General features: G+C 43.0%; 1 protein-coding gene and 1 long non-coding RNA gene across 3 annotated transcripts in view; one reads left to right on the plus strand and one right to left on the minus strand.

Moving 5' to 3' along the window:
- The window catches only part of ATP2C1 (ATPase secretory pathway Ca2+ transporting 1), a 110,126-nt gene extending 98,793 nt beyond the window's left edge, over positions 1-11,333 (minus strand). The window contains exons 1-2 of one of the 2 annotated variants that reach the window (XM_069088394.1): positions 11,203-11,333; positions 10,559-10,759 (exon numbers count right to left, since the gene is read on the minus strand). In XM_069088394.1, the coding sequence (XP_068944495.1) occupies positions 10,559-10,564 (6 nt within the window). In that variant the 5' untranslated portion in view covers positions 10,565-10,759; positions 11,203-11,333. The remainder of the gene's footprint in view (positions 1-10,558; positions 10,760-11,202) is intronic. The other variant, XM_069088396.1, reaches the window with a different exon arrangement.
- Positions 11,334-11,474: 141 nt separating this feature from the next.
- LOC138161640 (uncharacterized) lies at positions 11,475-19,206 on the plus strand. The gene is made up of 2 exons (XR_011168413.1): positions 11,475-11,902; positions 16,838-19,206. It is a non-coding gene; the product is annotated as an uncharacterized lncRNA (long non-coding RNA).
- Positions 19,207-27,353: the final 8,147 nt, after the last annotated feature.

Below are 27,353 nucleotides of genomic sequence, written 5' to 3' on the forward strand. Positions count from 1 at the left end.
GAAACACAATCAGGATAACCCAGGATCTGGCAACTTCTACACTGAGGGATCAAAGGGCTTGGAATATGATATTCCAGGGGGCAAAGGAGCTGGGATTAAAACCAAGAATCACCTACCCAGCAAAACTGAGTATCATGTTTCAGGGGAAAATATGGTCATTCAGTGGAATAGAGGACTTTCAAGCATTCTTGATGAAAAAACCAGAGTTGAATAGAAAATTTGACATTCAGATACAAGAAGCAAGAGAAGCATGAGAAGGTAAACAGGGAAAAGAAACCATAAGGAACTTCTCAAAGTGGAACTATTAACATTCCTACACAGAAAAACGATAATTGTAACTTGAAACTTTTCTCAGTATGAAAATAGTTGAAGGGAATATGTGTGTGTGTGTGTGTATACACACACACACACACACACATATATATATATGTCTATATGGGAGGGTATACGGGCATATGAATACATATGTGAATATGTATATATGTTTATAGGTAGACATAGATAGAGGGCACAGGACCAATTTAATAGGAAGGGATGATACTTAAAAGGTGAAATTAAGAGGTGAGAGAGGAATATAATGAGAGGAGATGGGGAGAGACAGAATGGCGTAAACTATCTCATATAGAAGAGGCAAGGAAAAATGGTTACAATGGAGGGGAAGAATAGGAAGGCAAAAGGGAATGGATTAACCTTATTCTCATTGAATTTGGCTCAGGGAGGGAATGAAATACACACTAAATAGGGTATCTCACCCTACAGGAGAGTAGGGAGGATGGGGATGAGAGGGGAGATGATAGAGGGGAGAGCAGGTTGGGGGGAAGGATAGTTGGAAGCATACACTTTTGAAAAGGGACAGGATCAAAGTAGAGAATAGAACTAGTGGGAGGTGGGATAGGAAGAAGGGAAATATAGTCAGTCTTTTACAAGATATCAGCTATGTTAAGGTTTTGCATAAGCTACACATGTACAATCTATACTGAACTGCTTATCTTTCCAGTAAGGGCGGGTGACAAGGGAGGAAGGGAATGAATCTGGAATCCAAAATTTTAAAATCAAATGTTTATATATATATATATATATATATATATATATATACTCTTAAAAATACTACTTTACATGGAATTGGGAAATAAGATATACAGGCACTGGGGCATAGAGATCCACCCTGCCCTACTGGAAAAGTCTAAGGGGGTATGAGAGAAGATATGGAAGAGAGCAGATTGGAGGAGTGGATATACTGTGGGATTGCTATTTTGGGGCGGTGGGTAGGAGAAAAACAGGGAGAAAAGGTGTAACTCAAAATCTGGCAGAAATGAATGATGTAAATCAGAAGTTAATAAAGCATTTAAAAAATGGAAAAAAAAAAAAGATTAGAGAACACAATCTGAGGAGCCCCTGATCTGCCACCTGTCCACCAGCACCAACTCTGCTCTCCTATTACTCTGATTTCAAACCTGTGGAGTCAACTAGATGGCCCTCATCTCTCCACCTGGGCAGTCCCCAAGTGCTCTGCTCCCACCTGTCCCTCCTCAGGCCCAGGCTCATGGCTAGTCTTGTGTCTACGGCCCGCCTCCTTGCCTCTGGCACATGGGGCTAACTGCTCCTATCCTGTTAAGTCATCACTGACATGAACACCCTACAATGGGTCTCAGAAGCCTGGACTTGCTGATTTCTATCAGTGGCTATACCAATGAAATAAAAAACCACAGGCCCAGGTTCCCCCCAGGAAAAAACAAGGTCAGACTGTTTTATTGTTATTGATGGTACGAAATGCAATATTACAATACAGCTTGATTTTTATTTCCAGCAATAAAAGTAAACTCAGAATTACTTATCCTAAGTTACTCTGTGGGAATCCTAGAGTTGGCAGAGACCTTGGAAATGTAACAGTCCAACCTACTTCATTTAATAATTACTTTTACAACATATTAAATCATAATCTTGCCTAACTGAATATCTTCAGTAATTGAGAACGCACTACCTAACGAAGAAGCATATTCTATTTTTGGAAAGCTTTATTAGGAAGCTAATTTTTAGTGGGTTAAAACCTACCCCTCCTCCTGACCTCTAACCACAGGTGGACTTACTTCTAGCCTTTGAAAATTAACTTGACAGGATAGAACATTGGGTCAAATTTAGTAATATAAAATACAACAGAGATAATGTAAAGTGATACAGTTAGATTCAAAGTCTGATATGAGGTAGGGGAGGCACAGTGAAACAGTATTTTACCAGAAAAAGACTGGTGCTTTGGTGGACTCTGAGTCTACTAACGATGAGGCCAGGGCATGATATGGGAGTCAAAGAAGTTCATGCAATGCTGGGCAGCACTATCAGAGGGACTGCTGTGTCCACTAGGAAGGGAAGGGAATGATGGTTCTGTTCTGTTCTGCTCAGATCACATCTGGAGTGTGTCATTCAGCTCTGACCTTAGTATTTTAGGAACAACATCGAGAAGCTAGAGCAAAGGTTTTTAATCTTTTTGTGTCACATTTTCCTTTGCTAATCTGGTAAAGATTCCTCAGAATAATGTTGTCAAATGTATAAAATACATAGGATTACAAAGGAAATCCATTATATTTAAATTCAATTACAAAACATTTTCATACACTGGCTCACAGACTCCAGGTGAAGAACTCCTGCCTTAGAGCATGTCTAAAGGAAAGCCACCAGAATCCTGACAGACGTGGATGGCAGGCTATATGAGGGTCAAAGGAAGAAGCTGATGACAGAAGAAAGCACTCGAGTGTGGGGGCAAGGCAGCTCCCTTCAACCCCATGAATAGGGACAAAACCTTTCCTACAAGGCCTTTGAGGGCAAGGCCAGGAAATGGCTTAGAAGTCACAGAGAAGCAGGTCCAGTCAATGCTGGGAAGACTTCTAAGGGATCAGAGCTGCCTGAAATATGAATTAAGCACTTTAAGAAATTTCTGTTTAGTTGGTTCAGTTGTGCCTGAGTCTTCGTGACTCCATGTGGGATTTTCTTGGCAGAGACACTGGAGAGGTTTGCCATTTCCTTTTCCAGCTCATTTTACAGATGAGGAAACTGAGGCAAAGGGAGTTAAGTGACTTGCCCAGGGCCATAACTAGTAAGTATCCGAGGCTGGACTTGAACTCATGAAGAGCCTACTATGTGCAAGGCCCTATGCCAGCGCTGGTCATCCAGTCATGAATGCTCTTCTACCAAAATACTCTAGCAGTGACATGCCGTCCCAACAAGTCTTGATCATATCCAAGCCTCTGACATTTCCTAGCAGTGTGGCCAGAGCCAAGTCAATTCAGCGACCTAGACCTGGAATGAGGAATAAGACTCTGACCTCTCTAGATGAGAAAAGGAACATAAAGCACCTTGTAGACCTTCAAGCACTGGATGAATATCTTGTTACTATGCGAGCTACCATCCATGGGGATCAGAACTTACACCGCCCCCCCCCCCCCACCAATTCTACAGGTTCTCAAGGCCAAGCTCCAGCCCACCTCCTTTACAGAGTCTTCCTTCATTACTCCAGGCTCAGAAATACTAGAGTGTCTTTGGAGTCTGTACCACCCAGACGAGCCATGGCCCACTGATTCAGCTTTTCCAACTGGACTACAAGCTCTGAGGTCACATTTCTTCTGTATTTTCTGCAGTAGCAGCACAATAAGAACTGAGCAGGTGCCTACAATGTAAGAGGTGTCATAATGCCCATCACTATGCCTTTGATGTCCTACAGAGTGCCATCCGAGCTAATTTCCCAGCACTCCTCCTAAGGCCCCAGCCTTCCTGGCTGCTTCTCCTGCTCAGTGGGTGCTCTCCCACCTCCACACGGTCACAACCCCAAAGCTAAACCCCACAGGTCCTGGCTCCTCAGTCCTGGCTGCCCAAGTGTTTTTTCCTCCCAGGAAGTTCTGTTAGGATGTGCTCACTTCGCCCTCCCTCCACCAGCTCAAGGTTCTTTCAGCCAGGATGGCACTTGCTCTTCCCCTCCTGCTTTGCAGCCTGTATCTCCATCCCATTCATTAATCCCAGCCCCATAGGTGCCTTGCACATAACAAGTACATAGTAGGTACCTGCTGATTTGAAAAAGTAAAGAAGCAAAGCTTTGCGAACTTACATTAAGTTTCCAAAGATCCAGCAAATTCCCATGCTATAATAACTTTTTTAAAAGTTTCTCAGTCCAGCACACTTATACATAAAGGGGGAGAGGCAAAGGGCAGAGAAAGGGTAAAGGGATGGTGAGGGCCTTCCCACCTTGGAGTCCCCCCAACTCGAGGCGGGGCTCAGATGTGCCACTGCTAGCAGCAGGCAGCTTAGCTTATCTCTCTTTCGCTCTGAAGTGATTTTCTATCTACTTGGTTTATATTTTGTATTAACATAACCATTCATGTTATTTCCACAGAGGAGAACATCCTAAGCAACTTGAAGCCAAGTCTACAAACACTTAGTAAATACTTATTGAATACTGAGTCTAAAAGAAATAACAAAACTGGTTCACTGGGTCTTCATATTCCTGGTGGCTAGCTAGCTAGTTAGCACTGGGTCTGGCACACAGTAGGTGCTTAACAAATGCTGCTAAATTCAATCTCTCCATTTTACCAAAAAGGGATACCAAAGCCTAGAGGCTCTCACAGAGCTAGGTAAAGAGGGCCCTCCCAATTCTGGTTTCAGCCCACAAAATCTCTCTACCCATCTAGTTCCATATTTCCTTGCACTGGTTCTGATAAGAGTTATATGCAAAGTGCATTAGAAAGTTGGTCCTCAGAACATGACTTCAGGTATTGCTGTTAAGTTTCATCTCACAGGTGAAATGTGAGTGGGGTGGAGGACAGGGAGGAAGGGATTATGTCCTGGAGAAAGTACTCCATTTGTGATCAGAGAATTTGGGTTCAAATCCTAGCCCTGTGACTTACTACTCTATGTGACTTTACAGCAAGTTCCTTCACCTCTCTGGGTCTCGGTTTCCTCATTTGTAAAATGAAGGGAATGGCCTAGATGACAAATCCAAATCCTATGGTCCTTTGCCTTTGTTTTCCCTTGAGGAAGGAATGCTCCCTCAGGAGACAGCAGCCTATTGCAGACAAGCCAGCAACCCCCTAAAAAGGGAAGGGGGAACATACACACGGCATACCCACATTTGCTCTAAAGAAATAGTGGGAGGTGGCTGAATTGGGCAAGTCAGGTAAGTTTTCTAAAGAAAACCAAATTTTAACAATCTTCCAGACTAGCAGAAGTAAAACCTATGTACCATCCAAGTGTATTACAGCAAAATCCTGAGTGAAAGGAATCCAAAGCAAAGGCAAATTTTAAAATGTGTAATACTGGTATCCTTAAAAATTAAAACAAACACATACACATATTACCATAGGGCCTAGGCTGACAGTTGACTGCAATAAAGGATCTCTGATTACCTGTTCTGAAATAAGGAAAAGACAGGGTACAACCTTTCTCTTAGTTTATTCCCCCTACTTTTTTTTTTTGGAAGGGAAGTAACAAGTTTCCCTTCATATAACCACCATCCCTTTGGGTTTGCTTTATTCATCTTTGTCCATTTCTTATTGTTACCTCAAGAAAAATTAACATAAACTCAAACAAACATTTCAATTTCCAAAACTAAGTACAACATTATATATTCAGGGGAAGTACTCTGCATATTTGCTTCACGGACTGTGAATGCCCTTTCTAAATGCATACATGTACTTCTATTAAAGACTAAACACTAGCTAAGAAGTAAAAAAAAGTGATCTTAAATTTGAGTCCTATTTACAAATCTATCATAACAGCATATTTGTTTCCAATAGGATGCCTTCACTAAAAAAAAAAATACATCAGTGCCCACGAATAAATAATAATATGCTGACTATTACCGATATATTTGAATTTCCAAGTCTATTTCACAGCAGGAATCCAGGGTGTCATGAACTGACCTATAATCAAAGGATAGGGCCTACACTTAAGCTAACCAACAATTATTCTTTACCAACATAAAGAACCTCCGATCATTTAAATTTTTCTTTCCTATTGCAAATGTTATCACAGTTTGGGGATGAAATATACAATAAGCCCAGTTTAAAAGTAATTCTCTTTTCCCTTCCTATTATACCTGGGTCTCTATAACCCATACAAATTTTTGTAATTTTCACAATATAACCTTTTCCATAGCATATCATGAGCTCCAACTAAATAAAAGAGATTTCCTAGATACAGTGATAGTAATTACCTTAAGCCCAAAGAAAACAATTTATATCAGCCACTTATGCTTTGCAAGAAATATTAAAGTCTGGCATAGTTAAGGAAATAGATCAGCATGAGACCAACACTAGCTACATAAATTCAGAAGTGAATGTGATACTAGTGAATGCTCTACTGTCTTTATTCTTTCCCAGAAGTTCTTTCCTGTTAAAATGACAGTATTAATCTCAGACCTCACCCAACAGGTTTTTCTCAATTTCCTTATAAGTAATGACTGTCCATGTGAAGTCTTAAGATAAACCTAACTTACAACCAATGCTTTTAAGAACTACATACCAAAAGAAAAAAAGTGAACAGAGAGAAAGGAAGAAGGTCCCAGCTGGGGGTCAGCTTTACTAGACTGTACACTAAAATCATTCCTACCGTCATCCCTGTTACCAAGTTCTGTGTTCCTCCCTTCTCCAACCCCCCAAATAATGTAATATATACTTTTAACTAGATCATTCATACACTTTAAAAGCAGATTAGGTTTGTGGCTAATTAAGTTCTCAAATAAAAATCAGCTTAGGCCCCAAGAGGAGTTCCCTAGGAGACACTTTTGTTCCGTATCATTTCAGTGAGTACAGAGTTGAATTCTGTTGACATTAAGTGAATGATAAAAACACAGTGAGCTAGACCAAGTGTTCTGGGGAACACTAGGCAAGGAGAGGGCCCCAGCCGGCTCTGCTCCCCCCCTGCTTAACTGTGCACTGACAGCGCAAAAAAAGAGCAGTAATATTCTATTGACAAGAGTAAAAACAAAATAATTACTTCTGTGCCTCCGGTTATAAAACATTTCTATAACCCGGCTTCTTTTTCCAATTAAAGGGACTTACTTAAAGTGGTTTATCATCAATAGCTCCTTACATTCCCTCCAACAAAGGAATTTCTAAAAACTAGCACTCCTATTTTAAAGCACATTCCTAGACAGTTACCAGATTTTTAGCCAGGAGCTACAGCAAACCTACCTTAAAAGACTGAATTTAAATGAAACATGCTGCCATTGTCTATTACTGATTTTTTTTTTAAATCAAGACATATGGGAAATTCCTTTCTAGATCTGTAAGCCTTACCTATAATCATAGTTCTGCATAATTTCCTCTAGGTCAAAAGAACATACAGTGTTAGTTAAAATAGTTTTCCACCCACCCCCAGGCCTCCCCAGGGGTACTAAGTATCCTTTGAGAAAACATGTCCCTTTCCTTCAGAAGGAAAGGAAAAATTAATTCTGGAAAACAAAATGCTTTGTAAAACATATTAACCGTGAACGTGTTTTCAATTACAATACACCTTTAAACTGTAAGAAATGTTTTGGCTGCTCTAAAGTTTGAAGCTTCCAGGGAAAAAGAGAACTTATCCATCCATTCCATACTCCTACAAACTGTGAGAGGCTGCAGCATTATGCAACAGTCCACAGATGACTGACCAGCACCATTCCAAAGAGTGTAGAGTAGGCTAGCCCCTACTATCCCGGAAATGGAGAAGTAAACCCTAGGCATGCTTGTAAGATATGGCAAGGCAGCAGCTCAAACCTGTTCAGGTCTCATTTGCATCGCAGCTCAACTGGTCCATGGAAAAAGCCCTAGAGAGGCAACCTCAGTGCTGACAGTCAACCACCTGGATCCTGGCCCTTCCCCCCAGAGTAAGCTGAGGGCTCAACCCTCTGCTGCCTTCCTCCCCCAGAACCTTCTGTATAAACGTAGGCACCTGAGGAGAGAATTGGCCACAGCTACACTCCCCTACAGGCAACAGACTGGAGACAGCAAGAGCAGAGGTGTGAGACGAGTGTCTGGGGATGGGCAACTGGATTTTTAAAATGTCATAAAAATAAAAGCAGAAACAAGTAAAGCAAAGAACGTTTAATTTCAGATTGCATACTCAACTCTCCTGGAGAGAAGTCCCAAGTCTGAGCCCGGATTTAGTTGTCCTTACTCAATAATACGTAGCACCATACTGCATAGGGCACTGGGGAGACTCATCTTCCCAAGTTCAAATTCATCCTCAGACACTAGCTGTGTGACCCTGGGCAAGTCACTTAACCCTGTTGGTTTCAGTTTCCTCATCTGTAAAATGAGCTGGAGAAGGAAATGGCAAACCACTCCAGTATATCAGCCAAGAAAACCCTAAATGGGGTCATGGAGACACAGACACAACTGTGAAACGACTCAAAAACCTATTAGGCACCTGTCTTGGAACAATTCGATGTCCATCTTGAGCCTCTCCTTTTTTAACTGGCCAAACAGACTTGACAGACTTGCTACCTGCTTTTCAGGGCAGTGAGAAAAAATGCTTTACACTCCTAAGTGCCACAAAAATGTCAGGCTTCATGACATCAACCACTATTTAAGTATATTGATTGGTATCAAACCCAGACTCAGATTCTTTCCTGCAAGCCAGGACATTACCCTCCTCCTCCCCCTTCCTACATCACACAACCCACAACTCTCACTTGTAGTTAATTAAGTGTTCCCTCTACTATTCCCTTCCAGGAAACAAGGAAACAAAAAGCAAATGTTTACAAATCTGCCTTCTTTCTGCTTCAGTACCAGTGAGTTACACTAGGAAAGCAAAGGTTATAGGATACCAAATCCAGCTCTTCGATGGAGATGGATTTAGAATTTCGTGTCTTGACTATTTCTGCAAGAAAATGAAATTGCTCTCCATTCTTAATAAAGATAGACCTAACTTCATCAAAAAGTAACTTTTCCATATTAGCAACTACAACCTCACTTTCCCCACCAAATGTTGGTGCCAGAGACAATTAAAACAATATTTACACCTCTAAGTGACATCTTTATAATTCTGGAGTGTACATCTTCCAACATGTGTTAATGGTTCAGTACAACCTGACTGACCACAATACAACCAACAATAAAATGACACATAAGATTATGCCAAATACATTCAGAGGTCAGATTATATTTCCAATATAACCTAGGGTTCTCAGGTTCCTACATCTATAGCACCTGATATTTAAAGGCTATTTTAAGCCTCCTTCAATTTAGAACAGACTTTCTTCTGTCATAAAACCAATTTAAACAAAGTTCCTTCATGTCAAAAACAGTTTCAAAATAAAGGTATGTGTGTGTTTGGGTCTGTTATCCATAAGTATGTCTAACAAAAAGCCAGAAAATGCAAGTAAAAAGGGATTCCACCACAAAACGAGGCCATCTAAATAATGTTTATTCAGGCATTAGTCAAACAATAAAGCCACGTGAAACAATTACATGTACACATACACATAAACGCCAAGGTCCACAACTAGCAACAAAGTAACACATACAATGGTATACAAGCTAGCAATCTCATTCTATTTCAAAACCAGTGTTAAAAAAAAAATAGGGCTCAGAGCTACCATAATATATTAAAGGGAAGAAAGCTTTCAACGTTTTTACAGCCCCTGCCCATTAAGGTCTCGATAGATAAAGCATCCCTTGGGAAGGGAATCAAGATAACTAAAAGATAAAATAAAAATTCCTCTAAAAAAATGAGTTCACAAAACGTGGATTTATCATATTGTTACTGAAAGAAAATGTTTTAACTAAGAGCCTTCTCCCTGGTACAAGCACCGGTCGTGAGGGCTAGCTTCCAAACAGGTGTCTCTTTCACTGGACCTACTCAGGTACACTCTCAGGCCTGCCAAGGAGCTGGAATGGGAAGGGGCAGGGACTGGAGGGGATGCACACGATCCAAGGAGGGTCTTGGAGCCACAGCACCGGAGAGAGGAGCGGAGTCCTAACCCGAAGGGAGGACAAGGTGCGCTGCAGGAGGGGATTCAGAAGACCACGCGCAGGGCCTGGACCACTCTTCAGGGAGCTGCTCCCCGATGAGAGGAGGGAGAGCCCCGGCCCTGGAAGCTACATCTCGGGACCACAGAAGGGAGAACTGGCCTGGCCCGGGGAGCCCAGGCTCTGCCCCGCGATCGGTTCTGAGGGAGGGACCTCAAAGTTTCCGAGAGCTGGGGTCACATGGGGGGCCAAAGCGGGGGACGCTGGCTCCACCAGAGCTCCGAGGGTCCCGTACATGAGAAACCGAATCCCACTCAGGAGGAACGCGCGGGCGCGGGCCGCAGCTCGGGGGCCCGGGGTCCGCTGGGTCCTCCCCGGATTGTCCCCCACCCCACCCACCCCACTCCGGCAGGCCGGCCCGAGTGGGGTCCGGGGCCAAACTTTTCCACGCCCGGCTGCCTGAGCGCGCCCGCGGGTCCGAAGCCAGAGGACGGGGCTAGCGCAGCCCCCCACCCCGCAGGAAGAGGGGACACCCAGAAGGGGGAGGGAAAGGGAAGCCCGGAGCCTCGCAGGGCCACACCCTCCACTCGGGCCAGCCCACGGAGCCTGCCCACGGCCTTTACCTTCATCTTCCATCGAAACTGCCCCGGGGTTGGTGCTGGCTACAAAGTCTCTGGGGTCGACGGCGGCCGAGGGCGAGTGGGGAGGAGGAGGAGGAAGGAGAGGGACTGGGGAGGGCAGCCCCGCAATGCCCGCCGTCAACCCCGCGCGGCGCGGGCCACGCGTCCCACGGCTGCTCCCACCACCCCCTGCAGCGGCAGCATCTGCAAAAGAAACCGGGAGAAGCGGCGCTGGCGTCGGGGCGGAAGCTACACCCGCGCCCACCCACTCCCTCAGGGGCACCCCCGCCCCCAAACACGCACACGCGCGCGCCTGCTCCCGCCTCCAGCCCACGCCGCGCCCCTCGGGGGCTGTTCCTCGGAGAGGAGGGTCGTCCACCCCGCCCCCTTGCTCCCCCTCTCCCCCATGGAGCGGCTCCCAGCAGACGAGAGGGCGGAGCCCCCTAGCCCACGAGACTCCTCCCGGACACGCGGGGGACGGTCGCGCAGGCCGACGCTCCCATCCCTCCCCGCCCATCCCTTCCCCCCTCCCCACCGCCCGAGCGCGCGCTCGCGGGGCCCGCGTGCTCCCTCCTCGCCCCCGGATACCCTCCCGCCTGCGCGCGCACCCCGGCACCCCAAGAGGGGGCAGCCCCCCGTAGACTCACCTGCCGACAGAGACTGGGAGAGGGCGGCGGGGCGAAGCGGGGCGGCCCAGGATGGGGGGGGTAGGAAGAGGAACGCCCCGGGCTTCAAGAAGGGGAGCCGGCGTGACCGCGAGTGCGCGCGCTCCCGCGGGCGGAGAAACCGCGGGAGGGAGCGCGGGGAGGAGAAAGGAGGAGGGGCTCCGGTCACGCTCGGCGCGCGCGCGCCTGCCCAGCCCCGCCTATGGCCCCGCCTCCGCTCCCAGGCCCCGCCTCTCGGGCCTCCTCAGCGATTCCCAGGACCTCGGACCCGCTCGAGCGGAGCAAAGCGCCCGCTTCCCACTTCCGCAGCCGGAACAGGGAGGGGCGGGCCTAGAGGCGGAAGTGACGTAAGGGGCTGCGGTCCCGGGGCGCGACCTTTCTCCACCCCACCCTTTTCCTTCTTGTGTTCGATCAGTCCGATCCTGCCCCGTCCCATCCGCGGGGCCTTGGCCAATTCCCCGCTCTCTCCGCCGCCAGAGAGCGGGTGAGGGGCCCCGGAGCCACCGCCCCCCCAGAGCAGAGAAGCCCTAGCCCAGCGCGCCCGCCTGTGGCGGCTCTCCTCGGGAACGCCCCGCGGGGCCGGCTCGGAGGGGAGGGGTTCCCCTGACCCCGAGGATTAGAGTAGGAAGGCGAAGGGCAATGGACAAACCCACTCGCGCTCCCGACACTTCAACAGACCAGTGTAAGGGTCCTGCGCCCCGCCCCACTCATGTCCGTGACCTTGGCTAGCCTACTCCCAGCCTCGAGGATGCTCGAGGACCAGAAGGCTTGCTTCCCCCCCCCGCCCCCCCAGCGCCCGAAGCGAGTTCGCTCGTGCCCACGTCCACTAGAGGGCGGGACACCGACGCCCCCCTCCTCAGGAGGGGCTCAAAGGTCCTCCTCGAAGTCCCCGAGAGACCCCAGGCTCAGAGCCCGTGATATCCCTAGTCACGTTCCCAAGAGACGCTCCCTTGACAGATAAGTGGACCAAGCGCAACAAAAACACACTGGCATCCACCCTGCCTCCCCAGGGCCACGAGACCTCCTTGTCAAGGTCAGGCCTTAATTCTCTTCCACGAGAAACTGTGCAGGGGGGAGGAGGAGGCAGCACGGCCGCCCCAGCAGAGGCGGGCCTGCACCCCGCGGCAGAGTAACGTGGGGGGCGTGGGGGGGAGGCGCCCCTACAGGATCTCCGTGGTTACCCCAGAGCAGGGGGCGCTTTAAGAAGTTCCTTAAAAGGCCCTGCTGTGTGTGCTCTGCGCCCCTAGATTGGCCGGCTCCTCTCCACAGTACTTAAAGCCGGGTTTGGGAGGAAACCAGGGCGTGGATTTTCTGCAGTGCACTCTGTAAGACCAAGTGTGCCGGCTTTGGCACTCTGAGAAACAATTCCTCTGGGGGCTTGGCTTCACATCCAGAGGCTGCGGACACAAAGAATCTGAGATTCAAGTGGGTGAGACCCAGAACGGACCGGGTCTCGAAGGAAAAGAAGCCGCGCCTCAGCCCTCAGAGACACGAAATGGGCCAGGAAGGGGCATTCATCGTAGTGATGGGCTAATACCAGCATCTTTTTCAACAGTTATTTTAAAACGATCTTTTACACTGATTCCTCCGTGAAGTACACGTGAGCACTGCCTTAACTGTTTCCCCCTTTTTCACCTTTCCGTATCTTTTGCTATGAAACTGGTCAGGCTGACTCAAATTAGATTGATTTCTGTCAAAGAAAAGTGAAAAGTGTGCATAATACATTTCACCTCAATCAATCTGATCTTATAAGAATTGGTTCCATCCTCAATTAACTTTGAAGGATTGGCATACAGAATGAAGGATTTCACATGCAAGAAGTGGTTTTGTATAGAATTTTTAGCATGAGGGAGGTTTTTAGGGAAAGGAAGAAATTGTGAAATATAGGTTCTGCTCTTTTAGTTAAATCAGAGTTAGTAGTATAGTAAAAGAATATGTAGCCCTTAAGGGTTTTAAAAATGAACCTGGAGAAGGTTCTATTAAGTAGTGATGTTAAGCACTTTTAATAAAAAAAAAAAAAGGACCTTTAGGGATTGTTTTATATGTCAGCTAGAGAATAATCTTAAAGAGATACTTTTACAGGTAGTTGACTAACAAGAAATTTGTCCCTTTTGGCATAATTTTACTAAAAACAAAAAGCATGGACACGATTACTTTTTTTTTTATTGCAACAGCATAACCAAAATATTTTCTCCGACCAAAAAAAAAATGGTCATCTTTTGTGTCAAGTTTTAAAAATATATATTCTTGCCAGAAAGAGCTCATATAGAGTTAGTGTCTAGCAGCAGACAGTAGAATCACTACATACAGCGATGGGGTAAACTTTTAGAAGTGCTCAAAAGAATAAAAATGTGAAGGAGACAGAAATCTGAACAAACATGAGCTGTTTAAAAACATACACACCTAATAATACATCTGTAAGTGAAGCCTAGACCAAACTGTTGTTTATATGGAAATTGAATTGTTTTTGTTTAATGAATTAAGTTAGCTGCATCAGAGCCAAGCAGATGCTTGGAGTATCTTTTAGTCCTCAGAAACTGAAGGTCTGACACGATTTCCAGGGTCCCTTTCCTAACTTGCCCCTGTCAGATGTAAGTGAACAAAATGAATACCATGCTGTAAATCAATGTGCCCTACATTGGTTGTTAACCTTTTTCCCCTTTGACATAAATCCAAGTTTTTAGGAAGGACATTTTTTCCTAGATCCCAAACATCTGTACTAGCATTAATTACATTACACCTCCTTCTAATCTCTTCACCTGCTATGTTTCACCTTACTTTTGTTCTCTAAGATGCTGGAGAAAAGATGTTCAAATATTATTAAATTTTGTTTGTTTGGCTTTTTTGGAGGGGGAAGAGCAGTTGAAGTTAAATGATTTGCTCAAGGTCACACGGCTAGGTTTTATGTGTGTCTGTTAAGTGTCTGAGGCTGAATTTGGACTCGGGTCCCCCTGACTCCAGGGCTGGCGATCTGTTCACTTCGCGACCTACTGCCCCTAATGTTCAGATGTTATTAAAGTGAACAAAGATCCATTCATAGCTTTATTAGCTTTAAAAAAAAAAAAAACACTGGATGTTGTTGATGATGTTCTACTTTAGACTTAAATCTTCTGTATGATTTAGAGTAAGAAGAACTCCAAATGTTCCTGATACACAAGAAAAACAATTTTTTCTTATTAAGAAATAGCTATTTTGGGGGCAGCTAGGTGGCTCAGTGAATAGAGCACTGACTCTGGAGTCAGGAGGACCCGAATTTAAATGAGGCCTCAGACATTTAACACTTACTAGCTGTGTGACCTTGGGAAAGTCACTTAACCCCAAGTACCCTGCCTTTCTCCCTCCAAAAAGACAAAAAACAAAAACCCAAACCTATTTTAAGGAGTCGGTCTTTCAAAACCCCAGGAATAATCTTTAAAAAAACAAATTTCTATTCTTTACTTTGGCTTATTTTGTGACCCTGACCAACTCCAACTCCATTGTTTTCTTTTTTCCCTTTCCACATTGAGGAGGGAAAAGAGTAGATGAAGATAAAAGGCAAGCTGAGTAGAGCCTTCCTCAACGAAGTAGCCACCCTTAGGAACTAGCATTCTCCCAGTGGACCTAGTTCTGGGGACTTGCACTCCAAAGGCCCAGTGACTTCAGGGTTTCCAGAGCCAGTGGGCTTCTTGGGCTCAGAGGTCTGCCACACACTCAAGCCCAAATCATCATTCCCCTCATCTCCTGGTTCTAGCACTTAAGTTCTTACACACTTCAAGGAAAAGCTCCCAAGACGTTTATTTATGATTACTGCTATTTTCATAGCACTTTAAAATCTGCAGAGCCATTTTTCATTTGAGCCTCACAACCCTGAATGGTAGAGGCTACAAAGAGAAGGCCCTTTTTCACAGAAAAGGGAAACCGAGAATCAGAGATGAAGCAAACAAACTTCTTGAGAGCAAGCATTGTTTCATTTTTTGGTCTTCTCGATTCGGTAGGCACTTAACTGACCTGCCTGTGATCGATCATACAGCTAGGTAACGTTAGAGGAAGAATCTGAACTTTACATCTTCCCCATACAAGTCCAGCACTCTGTCCACTTCACCAGGCCACAAATCCAGAAATACACAAAGGTAACATCATTAGCAGCTCATAGAAAAGAAAGCTCCCTAGTGTTGTTTTTTTTTGTTCACTTCTTTTGTTTCTGTTTTTAACCAGAGCTATAATAGTGTAGGGAGCTCCCTGAATTGAAATCTGGCCTCAAACAATTACTAGCTGTGTGATCCTGGGCAAACCCTGTTTGCCTCAGTTTCTTCATCTGTTAAATGGAAAGGAAATGGCAAACCACTCCACTATCTTCAACAAGAAAACCCAAAATGGTCTCGCAAAAAGTAGGTCACAACTCAACAACAACAACATCCAAAAGGAGGCTCCCAGTGAAAAATTTCTTCTATGGACATAATTAGCAGGCATTCTGCAATTTGTGGTATCTAAGAGTTGTCTGGGGCATTGAGGAGTTAAGTGACTTTCAGTGTGTCTCCATCAGAGGTGGTCTTGGCTCCAGGTCTGAGGCCACACACAAAAACACCATCTCTAGATTAGGGGTATACTAATTTCTAATTAGCTTCTGTTCCTCAGGTCTACCTTGACTCAGTCTGAAGCATTTACTTCCTTCCTGACTTCCAGAAGACAATGCTATTTTACTTATCAGGAAACCTCCCCAGTGTATTTTAGGGTCCGTGCCTCTGGAATGAGTTCTTCCATTCATTTTTCAGTCCCAAATTCACTCAGCCAATCAGGAAGCCCCTTGATTGTACACTAAGCTATGTTTTGTATGGTCCATAGACACCTGTGTGATCATTGAACTAAACTTTCCACTGTGATTTCCAAGGGGAAAAGAAAAAAATAATGTTAAAAATCAGAATTATCTCAGCTGGATACAGGGTAACCCCAAGGTTCACTAAAGGAAATCGCTTTCCTTATATGAGGATTGACTAAGTCAGCTTGACCCAAGCAACTAGTTCATGACAGGAGAGTGAAATTTTGAGGGTGGCCCATTTCAGAAAGTAAATTCCAGGTTTTGAACAAAGAGGTGAAAGAGGAGGAACCCCTCCCCACATATGCAAGTACAACTTTACACAGAGGAAATTGAAGCTTACTTCATGGACTTGACTACTCTGTAATCAACACCAGAAGAAAAAGCCCAATGTTTTGAACATATTCCTCCTTAGTTTCATTCCCTTCCTTAGGAGTCAAAGAAAGGTATGGTGATTACTGGAGAAAACACCTAGTAAACATGGATCTGTCAAAAGTTACAATAAGTAATAAAAATAATAAGTTAAAATTTCAGTTCTTCTTTATATTATAGGATTTGTTCATTTGTTTGGTATAAGAAGTTGAAACTGAAATGATTTTGACTGCAAGAAACAATGCTTTGGGGGTGGCTAGGTGGTGCAGTGAATGTAGCGCTGTCCTGAGACCTGAGTTCAAATCCATCCTCAGACACTTAACACTAGCCCTGTGACTTTGGGCAAATCATTTAACCCCAATTGCCCTGTCTTCCCCCTTAAAAAAGAAACAATGCTATGCTATTACCCTATGCATACTTAGAACTTATATTTCCACTGATTTTTTTTTACAGGTCTCAGTCTTATAGCAGAATTCCAAGCATGCTCAAGGGCCCACATACACAGACACTTTTTTGAGCACCAGTATTTTCCTAAGGATGGTGTTGGGTTATACATCATAGAACACTACAAGCTACAAAGAACCAAAATTAGAGATGGCACAAGGAGACAGCAGCACCTTGGGATGCTTACTTGCACACAGTAAGTGGTGTGAGAAATATCACACTATGAATGGAAAAGGAGCCAGGTCACTCATGTGACTATAGGAAACAGTAGGTGGAGAGCCTGCATGTTATACCCACGACTCTACGACTTTCAGGAAGACCGGACTCTGGTGCTGTCGTTGATCCTCCACTGAGGATGAGAGGACATAGAAGACACTTACCCAGGACGGGTTGGGGGTTGGTTGAAAAATGAAGATGTTTACCTTAGAAAAAGGGCTTCCTACATTGAGGCAGTAGGAAATAGATGAGGACTTACCTTTAAATATTTGAGGGACTGTCAGGTGGAAGGACAATCAGTCTAGTTCTGCTTAGCTACAGAACTCATAACACTGGGCAAAAAAAAAAAATTACTGAGAGGCAGATTTGGGTACGGATCCCCCACACTATCAATAGCAAGTGGAAGCATCACCACTTATTTCTTGGTTATGCTGAAATATTTGAATGTACCAGGAGTCATTCCATTTCGCTATACATTGTTGCCCTCTGTTAACTAGGAGGACTTTTAGAAAAGCCATATTTCCTTAACTTTCAAAGATAAAAAATACTTTTTATAAGAGTAAGAGTTGTTCTACATCCCTATACTTTGAAAATTACAGATAGGAAATAGAAAAAAAAATCTGTTTTCGCAAAGCTTGCTTGTTTCATGCTGTTCCATTATAAGGAATTGATATGAAGGTAGAACTCTAGAAGTAGCCCAAGACTTCATCAGGATCCAAAAAGTTCAGCCCAAGACATAGAGGTGAAGAGACCTCATTCCTACCGAACATACTTGCCTGTGCACAATAGAGACTTGGGGAAAGAGATCAAATGAAAGGTCTCACGATCTGGCAGAAAAGGTACTTGGAATATAAGAGTTAGCAGATTTCAGAATGCATTGAGGATAGGTAATTTATCACAACAAATGAGGGTCAGGTGTGGAGTTAAGATTAGAGGCATTTCATGGCTTAAAGCAACTTTAATTTTGAGGTGTATTTATAAGGCATTCCTGGTTAGTAGACCATGTCAGAAAATACTCACAATAATTATTTCATATGTCCATATATGCCACATTTAAATCAGGAAAAGTAGAATTGGTTAAAATGTGGTTTTTACAAGATAGGAAAATTTCTAAACTGAAGGAGAAATCTGAGGTCAGGACTGGCCCAACCCAGAACAAAGTTCAAAAAGATGGTGGGAAAATACTATTTCCTAGGTGTTAGACTTTTGGAAGCAGAAGTCAGTGTTCTAGATAATCAGTATCTCAAACTAAATATGAAAGTATAAACAGAAGGAAAGGAAGGGAAGCAGTTTTGCATATTCTGAATAATGTTATTACGTGGCAAAAAAAAAAATGTCACTAAGAACTGTTCAAATTAAGCTGCAGAAATGATGTAAGCCAATACATAATTAAGTTACTAGACATATGTAGGTGTAACCTAACATTCAGAATCTCAAAAGTGGACAGGATTTCAGGTATGAGTTTGGACTTTATGACCTCTAAACAGGAGCCTCCACTCTCATAACCCCAACAAAGGGTCATGCAGCCTCCATGTGAAGATTCCCAGAGAAGGGAAGCCCCCTTTTCTCCCAAAGTAGCCTGTTCTGGATTTGTACAGCTCCAGAAATCAGGGATTTTTTTCCCCTCAATTGAACTAAAAAGTCTGCCTCTGTAACCTTCGGGTATTGGTCCAATAAAACCAACCCAGTCCTCCTCCCACATGAAAGTCCTTTGCGTACTAGAAATAGATATCATGATTCCTTCAACATCATGTGTTCACTAAGCTAAACAAACATCCTCAATTTCCTCAAATGACAATCTGATTCAGTTGCTGTCCTCGGAAAGCTCTCAAAATTATTAATGTCCTTCCTAAAATGTGACATTCTGAAACAAACCCCCGCAAAGTGGAACAAAGAAGGCAAAGTACAGCAAACTCTGACCTCCATCGTTCTGTACATTATCCCAGTACCTAACATGATATTAGGTTTGGGGAGATATTTTGGCTTTCATCTCTCACTGACTTAATTGTAATTTGAAATCCATGTAAATCTTGAGAGCTTTTCCTCATGGAAACTGTCTATCCATACTCCCACCTCTCTTGTACTGATGGTTAAGCAAATGGAATGTGCAAGTGTAAACTCTACATTTAACTCTATTAAATTTCAAGTTGTCATATTAAACCTATTATTTGGGCCTAGTAAGATACTTTAGGGGTTTTTCATCCAGTGAGTAAGCCATCCTTCTCCTCTCTGAAGCATTTTCTATGTTGCTTAAGATACTTTCCACCAAGTCATTAATAAGAATATTAAAGTAACCTGTAGTCAAGGAGTGATCTTTGGAGCACTCTACTAGAGAATTCCATCAAGTTATTTATGACTATGATTTGAGTCTGAGTCCCTCAACTTATTCAATCAATGGCACCCACATGTCTCCATTTTTTTCTCCAAAAGCATAGCACAACTGTCAAATACCTTTCAGTTCAGTCTATGCTTCCAGCCTTGTTGAACAGTGGCCCTCTGATCTGCCATTCTAAGAAGGCTGCCAGAAATGCTAGTATGACATGACCTGTTTTTGATGAAACCATCTTTGCTCTTGCAAGACCATAGACATACAAGTGTAAGCAGTCACTGGGATATTTATTTAAGACCTGGAAGGCAGTGTTATTGGATGAATGGATACAGAATAAGAAATGACTCCTAGAATCACGACACTACAGAGTTGGGAGGTATCTCAAGGGTCATCTAGTCCAACTGCAACCCCAGACAAAAATCCTACCTACAGCATCCCCCTTGAAATTAGGATGCTTATCTAAAAACAGTGTTTAGTGTGCTGAAATCTAGACCTTGATGTCTGTATTTAGTATTTTATATAATCAGAGGCTAGAATACTACAGTTCAACTTAAAATAGAAATAATTATTGAATAACCATCTTGGTTTCAGGATCATGATTTCAGGAAACATAATGACAAATATTTCTCACTCTAAGGAAAACCCTCATGTGGTACTTTATACCTCTATCATGCATTATTGTTTTTCATGCTTCCATGAGGCCAAGGGCATTGCCTTATTTCTCTCCTCTACTAGGCAGCATGATGTTCTTCAAATTAGACTGAAAAGGATTTCATTCTTAGAAAAAAATGGCACAGAGGAATAACACTCATTTTCTTAGATATGATGAACTTTTTAAAGATTCTTTTTGTCCTTGAAAGACTAAGCCTCATTTCTGAAATGCTTGAAATGACTTAAGGATAGTTAAGGACAATATTTTCATTTGTCTAATTCCAGTCTAGGAACCAATTTTTAAAAAACTTTTTGAAGCATGCAATGATTGTAATGTATCAATAAGCTTGTCAAAGATATATTCTATTTTAAGCTTTGCATCCCAACATGCATTTCCACTTTTTGGTTTTTAGAACATTTGAAAATCTTAACGTTTTAAAAAATTGGATCTATTCTTCCACAGAAGAAATTATCAAATTATGTGTACTTCATGTCTTATTTTCATCCTTGATGATGATTTTGGCAGTGATTGCTAGAAATGAAATCAGACATGCGCATGCAAGACAGAGAGAGAGAAAAAGAGAGAGAGAGAGATGTACTGAAGGACAGGTACTTAATTTGTATGTAAGAGAAATACTTGTGAAAAAATGTTAATTTCCCTTTGGAAATCCTAGAATCAATATTTATTGGCCAATTATAACATGTATAACATTGTACTGCATGCATCAGAAAATATGAATGATACAACCCCTGAATATTCTGATACAACATTTACATATTTCCTTATAGAACACAGAGTCCTTCTACCTATCAAACCAACTTGAACATCCTGCTTATACAAAGTACATTCCTTCAATATATTTTCTTTTCAGCAAAATATTAATAGCTCTTCTAAACTTGAAGGTAACATGTTTTAAAAATTCTCATTTCTAAGTGTTGGTTGCTATTCAGGATACCATATAAGTCAAAGAAAGTGATTTCTTGTCTCCAATATCCATATTAGTTACTTGTCAATCATTATAGGACCCCTGCAAGATAAATAGGTTTTGTTGCATGATGGACATAACCCTATATTTTGCCATTTTTAGGGGGTTTTATTTCTCTACATATTCTGTGATACCCTTCTTTAAACAAGACTCCACTTTATGCAAAATTTAAAAGGTATAAAGGATAATCATTTTTGATCATTAAAATGATAATTGTATGTGTTATCATGGTAGTTAATGAATACTGTTGTAGAGAGGATACTAGATTTAGAGCTGGAAGGAATCTCAGAAACGACCTAAACCAAATCCTTCCATTTACGGGTCAGGATACTGAAGTGGCGCATCTTGCTGAAGTCTAGGCACAAGTGGGATTTGAACCCAGGCCCTCTACATCCAGTGTTATTTCCACTATACCATTCTGTCAAGAGGCCTTGGTTTGAATCCTGCACAGACGCTTGCTCGATAATCTTGGACAAGGCTATTAACGCCTCAGACAGAGCCTTGGTTTCCTCATCTATAATGGAGGCCGATTCTTCTGCTAGCTACCGTATGGGCTGTGGTGAGGAAAGTACTATAAAGGTGCAAGGCCTTCTGCCACTGTCTCTTCCTTCACCCTGTCTCACCTTACTCCTCACCAAGGTCAACCTCTCTATTTGTTCAAGGGATCCCATCCCATAACTCCCCTCCAACAGATCGCCCCCTCTGGCATGCTCACTCTGACTTATCTTCAGTCTCTTCTGTCCAGGCTCTCTTTCCCTCCTGCCCACAAGCATGCTCATGGTTCCCTGATTATGCAGACCCCTCACTGGATCCATACTTCCATCTCCACTAACTATTTTCCTCTATCTCTCCTGTCCTTTGTGAATCTTTGAAAAGGCCACCTACAATCGGTGCCTCCACCTCCTCTCCTCGCTCTCCTTAACCCCTTACAATCAGGCTTCTGACTTTATTCCACCAAAACTGCTCCCTCCAAAGGCACCAGTGATCTCTAAAGTACCAAGTCCAGTAGGCTTTTCTCAGCCCTGCTTCTCCTGGGCCTCTGCAGCCTCTGACGCTGCTGCTCACACTTCTCCCAACTCTCTTCACTCTAGGTTTTGGGGGCATCACTTTCCTCTGGTTCTCCTGCCTCTCTGACCACTCCTTAGGATCCTTTGCTAGCTCCATATCCAGGTCCCCCTTTTAGCCTCCTCCCTTCTCTTCTCCCTCTATCCTACTTGGTGATCTCTTCAACTCCCATGGATTCAGTTGCTATATTTATGCTGATAAATCTGCCTGTCCTGCCCAGTCTTTCTGCTGACCCCTGATCTTCCATCTCCATTTGCCTTTCAGACAGCTTACGCTGGATGTCCAGTAGACATCTGAAAATCAACATGTCCAAAACATAACTGTTTAACTTTTCCCCCTCCCACCTTCCCTGTTACCGTGGAGGGCACCACCGTCCCATCTTCCCAGTCCCCCAGACTCACAGCCTAGCAGTCAGCCTGGCCTCTTCACTATCTGTCCCCTCCCACATTTGGCTGCTGCCAAGGCCTGATGACCTCTTGTATGTGCCTCCTTCTCTCTTCTGACACTGAACTCCCCCTTTAGTCCAAGCCCTCTTCACCTTGTACCTGGATGACTGAGGTAACCTGCAGATGAGTCTACCTAAACTTTCCCCACTGCAGCCTCTCCTTTGATCAGCCATCCAAATGATTGTCCTAAGGTGCAGCTTTGACCATGTCCCTCCACTACTCAGTGAACTCCAGAGGCTCCCTGTCTCCTCCACAATGAAATGCAAAATGTTGGGTTTCACATTCAAAGCCCTTTGTAACCCAGCTCCCTCCTACCTTTCCAGCCTTCTTAGACCTTACCCTGACACGTAATTTTCTGACACTGGCCTTCCGGCTCTTCCATGAACAAGACACTCAGTTTCTCAGCTCTGGGCATCTTCTCTGTTGGCTGCCTGTGATTCTGTTCTTCCTCAGCTTTGCCTGCTGACCTCCCTAGCTTCCTTTAAGTTCCAACTAAACTCTTACCTTCTACAGGATCCCTAAGCCCTCTTGATTCTAGTACCTTCCCTTGGTTATTTTTTCCCTATTCAGCCTGTATTTAGCTTGCTTTGTATACAGTTGTGTCTCCCATTATGTTGTGAGCTCCTCGAGGGTGGGGACTGCCTTCTGCACGTTACGGAGTATCCCCAGGGCTAAACACAGTGCCTGGAACATAGCACCCATTTCACAAATTTGCCGTAGTAAACCCATCACAATCTTTAGAAAAAAACTTAATCATCCACTGATAGTGAATCCCTAACATCACCCTTGTGTGTGAAGGGCACATTACACTTCCCTCCTTCCTATTTTTCTCTCTCCCCTAGTTATGCAGTATAGATGTGCTTTTTGAATCATCCTAACTCCCAGGTCTGCTTAAACTGTTTGGGTTCAAATAGAGCTACTCTGAAGGCTTGGTAAAAAGCAGCTGTAGAAACCTTGTTGGTCCAAAGCACAAGCCTTCATTGTTCTCATCCATTGTCCACTCTTGTAGTCACATGGGGGCAGGAAGGAAGATTCCATCTTGGAGACCTGACCCAATCCTAGAGTCTTTGTGACCACCAATGAAAGGGATATTTCACGTTATTTGTTGTTTCATTGTTTCATTGTTCAATGACCTCAGAAATATACGCGAGATGAGGAAGGCCTTTCAAATGCTTGATTCTTACAGATATTTATTCATCTCAGCTAGTCTTAAGAAGATGCTCCATAAGAAAAGTCATGTTCAAGCTGCAGAATCCCTACATCCTTTGGGTTTACACTGTCCTCCAATGAGAACTTACTTGCCTAATTCTTTCCCACCCCCCAGCTTGGTTAAAGGGGCGGGGCTAATTTTGTGAGCAACAAATTATTGTAACAGCATCCCAATTGGTCACCTGACCTCAGGTTCCTCCCCACCTCATCCCACCCCACCTACTGCTGCCCAAGTAATTTTCCTCAAATACATGCCCATGAGAGTCCCCTACTGAGCCAACTCCAGAGCCTTCCTACTGCCCCCAAGGTAAACTAGAAATCACTCTGTTTAGTTTTTAAAGTCATATGTGTTTACAGGCTCATTGGGCATCACTCCCCTCTCACACTTTGCCATCAAGTCAAACTGACCTTCTCTCTGTTCTTCACAAGACACACCCCATCTCCCACCTCCATGCCTTTGGCCTAGCTGTCCCATATCCCTGGAATGCACACTCTCCTTCACTCCATCTCAGAGCTCCCCCCCCCCTTTTCTAAGATGAAGCACATGCATGAGGCCTCTCCCAACCATTAGCGTCTACCCTCCCAAAATTATTTTGTATTGAATTACTTTGTATTTATTTGCATTATTCTCTTCATATCTATCTTGCATATATGTATGCAGAGTGTCCCAAAAGGCTTAGTGCAAATTTAAGCTTTTAAAACTTATTAAACCCTGTACTTTAAGCTATTAGCTTAAAACTGCCTAAGTCTGTGGGGACATCCTGTATGTGTCCTTGCCTCTCCTGTTAGAATAGGGATGTTTTTGTATCCACAGTGCCTGACACAAAGTAGGTGGTTCATAAATATTTGTTATTGGTTGATGTTTCTTTTTTTGAATCAGAAACTTTTCTTCATTTGCATTATAGAAACTATATATCATTTAGTATGCCATATTAGAACCTGGAGCTCTGTTTACTGCACTAGAAATGCTTTTCTTTAGAAATATTATGTTCTTGATCATTATATGTGTGTATATATACATATCTATGTATGTATAGGAGGGTATATGTATATATAAATATGTGAGTGTGGGCATATGTATGTTCATATATACATAGACAGAGGGCACAGGATGAGTTGAATATGAAGGGATTATATCTAAAAAATTAAGAGGTGAGAGAGGAATTTATTGGGAGAAGGAGAAAGAGAGAGAGATTAGGGTAAATTATCTCATATAAAAGAGACAAGAGAAAATTGTTACAATGGAGGTGAAGAGCAGGAAGGTGAAAGGGAATGGGACAACCTGATTCTCATTGAATTTGGCTTAAGGAGGGAATAACATACACACTCAATTGGGTATCTTACCCTACAGGAAAATAGCGGGGGTAGGGGATAAGAGGGGGGATGATAAAAGGGAGGGCAGATTGGGGGAGAGGGTAGTTAGAAGCAAACATTTTTTAAAAGGGATAGGGTCAAAGGAAAAAATAGAATAAGTGGGGGGCAGGATAGGAGGGAGGGAAATATAGTCTTTCACAATATAACTACTATGGAAATTATTTGGGTAACTACACATGTACAGCCTATATTGAATTGCTTATCTTCCCAGTGTGGGTGGGTGAGGAGGGAAGAAGGGAAAAAATCTGTAATTCAAAGTTTAAAAAAATGTTTAAAAATTAGTTTTTTACATGCAACTGGGAAATAAGATACACAGGTGCTGGGGTATAGAAACCCATCTTGCCCTACTAGAAAGTTAGGGGGGTGATGGGGGAGGATATAAGAGAGAACAGATTGGGGGAAGGGATATTATTCAACAAGCTTGCTATTTTGGGGAGGGGGAAGGGAAAAGATGGGAAGAAAAAAATTGTAACTCAAAATCTTGTGGAAATGAATGTTGAAAACTAAAAATAAATAAATTTTTAATAAAAGAAAATACCTGGGGACAATGTGCTCTCCAGGAAGCAGAGATCCTTAGTCTTAAGAGTTTTTAGATAATGTTAATAGCATAGGAAGTCCAGTTATAAACGACCAAACTGGTCCTTCCAACTCAGCAGATGTGCTTCTGACCTAGAAGGAGGTGGGGTGGTTGGCAGCATTTGGCTGGCTCCTGCAGGAATTTGGAAATTGTGGAGGGGCCAGGGATGGAGTCAGTGCCTGGCACCATGCCCCAGCCCATAGTAAGCGCTTAACAAATGTTTGTTCATTGAGAATGATTCTTGAATAATACCAATTATCTCAAAAGCTGGGAGGGGGAAAGGAAAAAGAAAAATATTTTAATCGGGTGAGAAACAAAAAATTCCCTGTCCTTTTCTCTTTTTATTCCCCAGCATATTAGTCTAGCCACATTTACTGATGTTAAGGCAGTCCAAAAGTTACAAAGCAAGACAGCTGGTAACATAAGCCATGGTTGTTTCTCACCATGAAATCAGTCTTTGTTTTCTTATTCCTTGTCAGGATAGCTAGAACAATACTTCATTGACCAGGTAGTATCAGGCACCTAGCCACACTGCTTACAAGCAAGAATAAGTAGACAAAAAAAAATGGAATTCTCTTGGTTATAAAAACATTCACTGAGTCATTTGATAAAATTGGTACCTTTAAATTTTTTCATTTACAATTTCAGAGGCTACATGAGTTAAAAAAGACCATGGTTGAGAAAAATGTGTGTTGGCACAATGTTCTTCAGTGTATTCCCAGGGCCCTGGTGTAGTATGTCATCTTTTAAAACCCTGTCTATCATTTAGAGCAATTGGATTGTCAACTTTGCATTCATTTAAATGGTACTTACAGGTCAAGATGTGTTTCAGTAGAAAGCTATAGCTCAGGATTGCCTAGGACATAATTTTAAGGACTACATATTACTTAAATTGAGTGTAGTGTTCACATATTGAACATGGGAATTAACAAGAACTTTTTTTCTGGGGGAAAAAAATCTCATGCATAGAAAAAGATATTGCCAGTGTATGTGTTATCACTGAGTAGAAATCCAGGATAACATGAAAGGCAGTTGTTAATAGCCACAATAGCTATCTTTATAAAATTATGTCACTTATGCAAAAAATAAATGAATTTGCAAAAGTTTAGTCATAGCCTTAGTTTTTTTTAATTTTAAGAATTTAATCAGAGTGATGTTTGGGGAAAATTATTGAGATAAAGTTAATAGCAGGGGAAAAATTCTTTAGGCAATAGTATGCTCTTTCCCTCTATTTGCATGAAAGCACATTTTTAATGTACTACAATAATGTAGTTATGGTATATTCTGTTCAGTGATAATTGTGCCAGTAGGCCTCAGTATGTGCTCATGAGTAGTATTTTTTTCGGAAGCACAGGTTATTAAGTAAAGACCTTTTCATTTGAGTCTATCAGACGCTAAAATGAAAAAATAGCAGTTTACTGTGAACAGAATTCAGTGGAGTGCTTGATCCATCTCCTGAGGAGGCTTAGTGCTAAGAAGGAGGAGGAAGAGGGCCTTCCTCATTGTAAGACAGTTTTATTCAGGAAAATTTCTACAGAAGATCTCTGAGGGCATTGTGGTGAAACTACAATACTTGCTTATTTTCATTACAGATATAACTTGTGATAAGCAACTTAAGTGAAAGAATGCAGAATAGCTTTGGGAGTAAAAAAAATTTGTATGAGAAGGTATC

Source organism: Petaurus breviceps, unplaced genomic scaffold (assembly GCF_028583685.1).
Source record: "Petaurus breviceps papuanus isolate PSGF00001 unplaced genomic scaffold, PetGlider_PUasm1.0 185, whole genome shotgun sequence".
In the NCBI taxonomy this organism is placed as follows: Eukaryota; Metazoa; Chordata; class Mammalia; order Diprotodontia; family Petauridae; genus Petaurus; species Petaurus breviceps.